The sequence below is a fragment of the Pempheris klunzingeri genome, chromosome 19 (assembly GCF_042242105.1).
Source record: "Pempheris klunzingeri isolate RE-2024b chromosome 19, fPemKlu1.hap1, whole genome shotgun sequence".
Taxonomy (NCBI): Eukaryota; Metazoa; Chordata; class Actinopteri; order Acropomatiformes; family Pempheridae; genus Pempheris; species Pempheris klunzingeri.
The window spans coordinates 11,068,785-11,077,518 of record NC_092030.1 but is presented as its reverse complement, the minus strand read 5'-3'; the positions used below and the strand labels follow the sequence as shown (position 1 = coordinate 11,077,518).

General features: G+C 39.7%; 1 protein-coding gene across 4 annotated transcripts in view; it reads right to left on the bottom strand.

Moving 5' to 3' along the window:
- Positions 1-2,288: 2,288 nt before the first annotated feature.
- Positions 2,289-8,734, bottom strand: part of LOC139218747 (pre-B-cell leukemia transcription factor 3-like) — a 47,264-nt gene continuing 40,818 nt past the window's right edge. For 2 of the 4 annotated variants that reach the window (XM_070850420.1, XM_070850421.1), the window contains 2 exons: positions 8,015-8,092; positions 5,042-5,085 (listed from right to left, as the gene is read on the bottom strand). In XM_070850420.1, coding sequence (XP_070706521.1) covers positions 5,042-5,085; positions 8,015-8,092 — 122 coding nt within the window. Of the gene's footprint in view, positions 2,379-5,001; positions 5,086-6,077; positions 6,191-8,014; positions 8,093-8,734 lie in introns of those variants that run through there. The other 2 variants (XM_070850419.1, XM_070850422.1) reach the window with 2 other exon arrangements.

Sequence of the window (8,734 nt, the reverse complement as noted above, 5' to 3'; positions counted from 1 at the left end):
TCTTTAACAACATTTCATGAATCATGAGAGCTTCAATAATATTGTTAATCATTTTTACCTTTTTTGAGAGATAACACAGGTAGGCAGAGCATTTATGTAAAAGTTTATTTTATGTTTGAAAATACATACTGACTAACACAGAGGACTCTGGTTATAAACGTTTCCATATGATAGGATAAAAAATGAAGACAATATATTTACTTGAATACAGCTTACTTGAATACATTTACTTCAAAATGTGTGATGTAGAATAAAAAAATGAACTGGAAGAAAAAAGACTGATAGAATAGCTATCAGAGTCAAGAATCTGAATATACATACTGTATGTGGTTAACAAATCTTGGGGTTTGGTTCATATAGTAAAGAGGTACAAAAAACGCAGCAACATTCAAAAAGTTCCTCAGTATTTACAACAGTTAGTAGGCTAACTAATAATATTAAACCACAGAAACAAAACATGACCAGAAGACAAAACCAGCCACTTTCACTTTCATTAAAAAAGCATGGATGAAATTCAATGACTAAAATTTGACATAATTATACTTAGTTTACCTGTGTCAAAAGCATTCCTTGGAATATGCATTCATGCTGCTGTCAAATTAAATTTTGCATTATAGTTCAGCACAATATGTCTAAAGGCTCTGTCGTATTGGCTTGAACAATAATTTTGGTTATTTGTAAGAAACTGTTTTCTCTGGGACCATGTGGGGTTGCTGCATTCTAAGATCGCAGCAACTAGTACGCTAGTGTTATTACTGATGAGCCATTCCTCCTATGGCCACTAGAGGCTGCCTCAGCAAACCCGGTTTACCCTCCTTAAAAAACCATCACAGTTGTTGTTTTTGGTACAAGCATGGCCTGAATGGACAGGCTTGTCAAAGCTGAAAAATAAAAGACGTCTGAAACAACTAGAAGTGGCTAATTTATCTAGAAGCTCATGTCTTGGTTTTCATTAAAAGGCTTTTTGTCAGATGCAACGTTAGGTAATGCAAGGTTTTTTTTTACTAAACTTTGGACTTGGAGGGATTTAATACAATGATGTTATTCAATATTTCCATTGTCAACAAATACATGTAAAGCATCCCAAACCAGCAATGTGTTGTTTCTACGCCCGAACCTGTCTGTGGCTCTCAGAGCCAAGAGAGAGAGAGCGAGAATGAGCTATACCTACCTCTAAAACCAAATATTATGAGGACAATTTAAAAGCTAACCATTTAGTGACACATCTAGGCCTGTTCCTAATTTCATGTGTGGAAGAATCGCTATGGGAGAGTGTCTCCTGCATCAGTGATTGACCAGGGCACAGCAGTGCTCACATTTAACATTAATTACATCTGATATGTTCCTTGTATAATTCACTGCAGCTTTAGAATTCCCCCATAATCCTGAGTGTGGCTCATTGATGTGTTTAATAGTTTTTGGACAACATTGGGAACGGAGGATCAGGTGAAGAGGATAACTCACACACTTATTACCGTCTACTCATTTGTAGATACATTGATTGGTGGTTTCGGTCTACACATGAGATTTGTTGACAATAAGAAAATATAGAAATAGAATAAAAAAATATCATCTTTAAAGAAAAACAAAATGTAAATAGTGAGACTTGATGAACATGTGTGAGGAGTTTAGAAGAGGTAGTATACAATTATTACATGGAAGTGAAGAGAGTTGGCAGGGATTTTGCAAGCAAGACAATTTGTGTGTGATTTGTTCACTTTTATGCCATTTGTAGCTTTTCATTTTTAGAAATCTTGCAGTGTCTCTTGAGGTGCAATCATATTAAAATTGTGTAAAATTCATCTGTAGAACCTGCTATCAAATACCATCATGTCAGTTTTTTTTTTTCCAAATTAAGCATTTCACCAAGAAATCAACTAAGCGCCATTTATTGCAGAATTATACGTCCTGATAAAGCTGTGCCATCTCACTACATACTTAGTGATGAGAGTGGTGCAGCTCAGTGCATTAAATAAAATGCTGATGGACACCAGAAGTGGTGAGGAAAATTAGTTTTTACACAATTTCCCTTGGATCGAAGCTCATGGCTCACCTTAGTCCTTCCTTGTTAATTAAAATTGTTTTTGTAGTCTGTGTCACTCAGTATGATTTAACCAACGTTCCTCTGATCCATCCACAAAACACCAGTCCTGAGTGTTCAACTGGTAAATGCTATGATAGCTGAGCCTTTCAACTGGCTCAGCTGGATGTTAGCTTGGTAGTGTTTGGTTAAGTTGGAGAAGTTAAAGGTTGTAGTCCATGATAACACTGTGCTGAGGTTTGAAATGTCAATTTGAGGTATCAGAAAGCTTACTGGCTGGTCCCTCATTAGGGGAGGTCACTGAAGAAAGTCTTGGTGCATCATGCCAGCCGATGACCTGGCAAAAAGAGACAAAAGGGGAGAAATAAAGTTCATGTCATAAACTTTGTTATGATAGATCCCTCCTAATATATATCTGGCTTCTTAGCTGCTCAGTGCTCCACTATGTTCACCAGCAAGTCCCTGAATTTGTCTGCCTGCTGTTTGCTACTGGGCAGGTAATATGCAGTGGCTTTATCAAAGTATTTTTTACCTGTTACAGTTACAAGCTGAGAGCTTGAAGTACATTTTCACTCTGGAAAACCAAAACATTGAGCTAAAACAGACTAAAATGCATTGTACACCTGCAGCGTTTTGGGTTTGTACGAGCCATACTTTGTTCAAATGACTCTGTAATGTGAAAATTTTTATTTTCCAGCTTGGAGGTGGGGAAGGTCCTATTACTGGATCACTGGAAGTGAATAATAAAAGGTGATTTCATGAAAATCATAAGGTCATAACACTAATCCTAACATCATCTTCATATTAGTGAAAAAATCTGTCTTAATGAATTAGTTTACAAAGATTCTACCTCTCCATCCCTCCTCCACTCTAGCTTTGTGAATCAGTGTGTTTGAGTCCTCGGACACCCACATCTTTCTTGCTTTGTCTGAGCCATGGCCAAATAAGAAGTTGCATGTGCAAACGGCAGGAAACGGAAGCCTTACGATGAACTTGAAGCTGGTTGAAGCTGCTAGAGGTTGGCATGTTGTCTCTACTGCCCAAGGCAAGACAAAGCACTCAGTAAAACCAAAATGACACCATGCTGTCCTTGTGCATCAGATCATATGACTTTATTCTTCTCTTAATGCTGCATTAGGGTGTCTGCTGGCATGTCGGCTTAGTTATTGGGTAAGAGGAGCAGTGCTTGTTAAGGGTAGAGGGCAGAGTGTCTTGTTGATTTATTTATTCATCTATTCTTTGTATTAGTGACAGTGACACACGTCGATAATTTCACTTAATAATCCTTAAGTGACAATAGAAAATAACAGGGTGCTTAATTGAGGGTCTTGAGTTTGTATTGCTATAGTGACAACAAGACACACTCGAATACTCTCCAAACCTGTCCTCCTCTGGCTTTTTCCAACTACAGTCGTGGCCAAAAGTTTTGAGAATGACACAAATATTAATTTTCACAAAGTCTGCTGCTTCAGTTTTCATAATGGCAATTTGCATATACTCCAGAATGTTATGAGGAGTGACCAGCTCAACTGCAATTAATTGCAAAGTCCCTCTTTGCCTTGAAAATGAACTTTATCCCCAAAAGAACATTTCCACTACATTTCAGCCCTGCCACAAAAGGACCAGCTAACATCATTTCAATGATTCCTCCGTTAACACAGGTGTGGGTGTTGATGAGGACAAGGCTGGAGATCAATCTGTCATGATTGAGTTAGAATAACAGACTGGACACTTTAAAAGGAGGATGGTGCTTGACATCATTGTTCCTCTTCTGTTAACCATCGTTATCTGCAAGGAAACACGTGCAGTCATCATTGCATTGCACAAAAAGGGCCTAACAGGGAAGTTTATAGCAGCTAGTAAGATTGCACCTCAGTCAACCATCGGATTATCAAGAACTTCAAGGAGAGAGGTTCAGTTGTTGCCAAACAGGCTTCAGGGCGCCCAAGAAAGTCCAGCAAGCGCCAGGACCGTCTCCTAAAGTTGTTTCAGCTCGGGCCACCACCAGTGCAGAGCTTGCTCAGGAATGGCAGCAGGCAGGTGTGAGTGCATCTGCATGCACAGTGAGGCGAAGACTTTTGGAGGAAGGCCTGGTGTCAAGAAGGGCAGCAAAGAAGCCACTTCTCTCCAGAAAAAACATCAGGGACAGACTGATATTCTGCAAAAGGTACAGGGATTGGACTGCTGAGGACCGGGGTAAAGTCATTTTCTCTGATGAATCCCCTTTTCGATTGTTTGGGGCATCTGGAAAAAAGCTTGTTCGGAGAAGACGAGGTGAGCGCTACCATCAGTCCTGTCTCATGCCAACAGTAAAGCATCCTGACTTCTCTCAACCATCCAAGAGCAGTTTGGTGATGAACAATGCCTTTTCCAGCATGATGGAGCACCTTGCCATAAAGCAAAAGTAATAACTAAATGGCTTGGGGAACAAAACATAAAGATTTTGGGTCCATGGCCAGGAAACTCCCCAGATCTTAATCCCATTGAGAACTTGTGGTCAATCCTCAAGAGGCGGGTGGACAAACAAAACCCCACAAATTCTGACAAACTCCAAGCATTGATTATGCAAGAATGGACTGCCATCAATCAGGATTTGGTCCAGAAGTTGATTGACAGCATGCCAGAGAGAATTGCAGAGGTCTTGAAAAAGAAGGGTCAACACTGCAAATATTGACTTGTTGCATGAACTCAGTGTAATTGTCAATAAAAGCTTTTGATATTTATGAAATGCTTGTAATTATATTTCAGTATACCATAGAAACATCTGACAAAAACACCTAAAAACCCAGAAGCAGCAGACTTTGTGAAAATTAATATTTGTGTCATTCTCAAAACTTTTGGCCACGACTGTACTTGCAGCTCCCATCAACATACGCCATTATCATCATCATCACCACCATCATTATCACTTGTCATCTTTGTAGCACAGAAATCGGCTGCTATGGTTACTTGGTACTTACGTTGAAGCCATGAGAACTGTAGAGGGGATGTCGGAGGCCATCACTGGATCCTGTCTGGCTGGTAGCATGGTGCATGGTATCCACCTAGAGAAAGGACAGGAGACATGAAGACAGACAGAAAACCAGAGAATGGAAAGATCGCAACAATGTATGCAGGTGTATACAGACAACTTTGAAGAAAAATGCAAAGATATCCAAATGTCCTCGACATACTCTTGATGGTCAATTTCTGAGAGCGCCTGCATTGCACAGGCGCATTTAATTTTATAAAAAACAGGAGAAAAGATTATAATTTTGTGAAACCAAGGCAGTCCATGTACATGTAAAAGATAGTCAAAGCAAGGTTACATATTGTTAACTTATACTTAAAATAAATATAGATTTCAGTTTATTTTATAGAACTTTCAAAAGTCACTATTTTTCCCACCCATCTAGCTGAAATATTGCGTATGGGCTCACTATGTGAAGAAAAAAATAACACAAAGAAAGAAAGGGAAAAAAGAAAGAAAGGAGGGGAAGTCAAGCACATAGTTGGACAGACACAAGTATTAGTGGAGTAAGAAAAAAGTAAGAAACGTGGGAAACAAAAACAAAATAAAGAAAAAAAGTGCCACAAATTCTTGAAAATGACACGAGGTCATGAAAATGGGGATTCCAAGTGGGACTTGAGTCAGAGCCAAGTACAACAATTCATTCATTCATCAGCTACCCCGCTCATTCTTAAGGGTCGCGGAGGGTTACACCCTGCTGGTCGCCAGTCAGTCACAGGGCTGACACATAGAAACACGACCATTCACACTCACACTCACAGCTACAGGGATAGCATGCAATTACACAGAAATGGGCCCAGTAGATTAGAACCTGGAACTGCTGTAAGGCAACAGTGCCAACCAAGTACAGCAACACCATGTTTAAAGAAGGGAAAAAGAAAATAAAGAAAGCCAGACCTTACAAGTTGGACAATTGTAGACACATGTCACTCATCTCAGGAGTACTTATGTATGAGGTACTAAATTTGGTTGGCATTCCAACATGTTCTCCTGACCCACTAGCCTGATATTGAACAGAGCTCCTACCTGGGACTGCACATTGGCCCCAACTTGAGCCCCCTGGTAAGAGGCCCCATTTACACTCTGCATGCTCATGAACATGTCTCCTGAGTTTGGGAGGTTAAAAGAATCAGGAGAACCTGGAGAGGAAGAGATGGAAGCAGCTGAACCGGACAGCCATGCTAAGAAGGAAAACACATGCACACACATATAAACATGCACACATGACAAAACATAGGATTATAAAACCGAAACAGCCTTTTTGATACATTCATGCAGCGCTTATGTGAAAATTAGAAAACAAAAAAAGAAACTGAATTTCAGCTCTATTTCCACTGGGCATAATGAGAATATTTACTTAATACTTCATTTACTTAATACTTACTTGACTTGAATCTTAAGCATATAATACTGAATATACTTAAAGTATGTGCATTTACTTTGTTCCATAACTAAGACTATCCATCCATCCATTATCTATACCACTTATCCATCAGGGTCTCGGGGGGAGCTGGAGCAGAAACCCAGGCAGGTTACACCCTGGGCTGGTCGCCAGCCAATCACAGAGCACCGCGTGTCTGCTGTGTAAACTTTTAGGTTTCTAGAATCCATAATCTCACAGGACCTGATGTAGGCGTCCAACTTTGCCTACATCCAAAAAAAGGCCCAGAGGAGGATCCAGTTTTACTCTGCAATAATCCAGTCATGACTGTCAGGACAGGTACAGGACAGGTACTGACTACAATGGACAGTGTCAGAGACAGTCCCCATGCAATAGTCTTGTAACATCAAGCACCCACTGTAACCATAAATTATACATTTAATAGTTCAAATACACATTCTTGTGACGTGATCTAATCACTGTATTGTATTGATTTAAGCATTCTTTGCATCGTCAGACTTGTATATAGAGTCCGACTTGTATATAGGGACTCTTCATTTCTGTTGCTTTCATAGACATACTTGTTTATATTTACATGTTTTTGCTCCTACTTGTATGTACATAATAGTGAAATGCTTGTGTACCTTTGTTCAGCTTTGTTCTGTGTAAGTACATTGAAAGCAATGAAAAACCATGTACACATACTTGGCCAATTAGCTGATTGTGACTCTGGCTGTGGCTCTCAGCCTCAAGCTTATTGGTCCCTACTGAAGACATACATTTCTAAAAACAGGCCTTAGGATTTTTCTAAAACAGCTGGACACTGGTTTTATTCAATGGACAATATATTCAGTTTCAAATTAATCCATATTTGGTGCCTGAGTGAGTTTCCTGAGGCCACAGGACCATACTTAATGTGGGATTGAGTTAAATTAAACTACAGTGATAACAGAACAGGTCTCCCAATGCAAATGTGTGGCTCATTAATGTGTTTTTATAGTTTTTAGACAGCCTTAGCCATAGAGTTCTATGGCACAGAGGAGGAAGATATACCCAGCTTTGGATACACACACAATACTGGTTATCAGGATAAGAAAGATAGAAAGAAAGATGACAAAAAGAAAGACAATAAGAAAATTATAGAGGATCCCCAGACTTATCCTCTTAGCAAGGTTTCTTCCACAACTCTTCAGATGGCACTAAAATTGTATGATGCAGAGAATGAACAAAAACACATGCATCTATTGGTTTGGATCTTGGCCCACATGTGACCTACTATGTCTCATTGAACTACGTCCCATTACTTACTAGTGAAATGAGATGGTGACATTAAAAAGTAAAGTGAATACCGAGTAGCTTGTGCTATGACCTGGAGCTTAATAGTGATGAAAGGATTACTGCAAGGTGGATGACATGGTCGGAGTGAGTGAGTGATGACTGATAGTAGCCTATCATACATGTGCTTCATAACACAGGCACAAAACAATGACGTGATTGCATTAGAATCACCATGGACCAGGGACAGGGACTGGTGTTTATGAGGGGGGTCATGTAGGATGTTCTCTCCTTAAAGCGACAGTACCAGTGAACATGCTGCTTAACAGGGAGTGTTTGCTGTCAGCAGCATCCAGTTGGAAATCCTCATCTTTCATTTGGAAGCCTGGTGAAAGAAAAGAGAAATGATGTGCCATTTCAAAATGCCTGTACTCAGCACAGTGAATGCACATGAGTGAATTATCATTTCACTCGTGTGCACAGTGACTGCAGACTGCAAAAAAGTCAAACCTTCATTATCATTCGGTCAAGGAAAATTGCAGTGTATTACAACTTGGTCTTAATTTTGTAGATCTGACCAATGGCTCTATTATGACAACAGATTCAACTATTGGTCAACCTGTTCTGATAACACGGCACTCACCAAAGTAACTGCCGAGATCTGGGAACATAGCAACATTGCAAAAAATATGTCCAAGGGGACAAGAAGCACAGGCCTTTTGACAATCATCCAGGTTGTGAACACATCCCCATGCCTTGATAGACTTATTTGGAAGAGAAAATTAAGACAAATAGTACATTTTTACCCAAACCATCTACTTTAAACATCCATCACAATTTACAGGCTCACCTCCTGCTTCAGCTTTGACATATACTGTACTTACTGTAGTTGTGCACGCATAGCTTTCCTTTGCAGGACTATAACCAACATTACAGCTATTCCCATTTCCAACACGTCTGACTGCTGTTTCTTGACCTGTGGGACCATGTTCCCAGTTCTCAGTAAGTAAGTACAGTAGTACAGCAA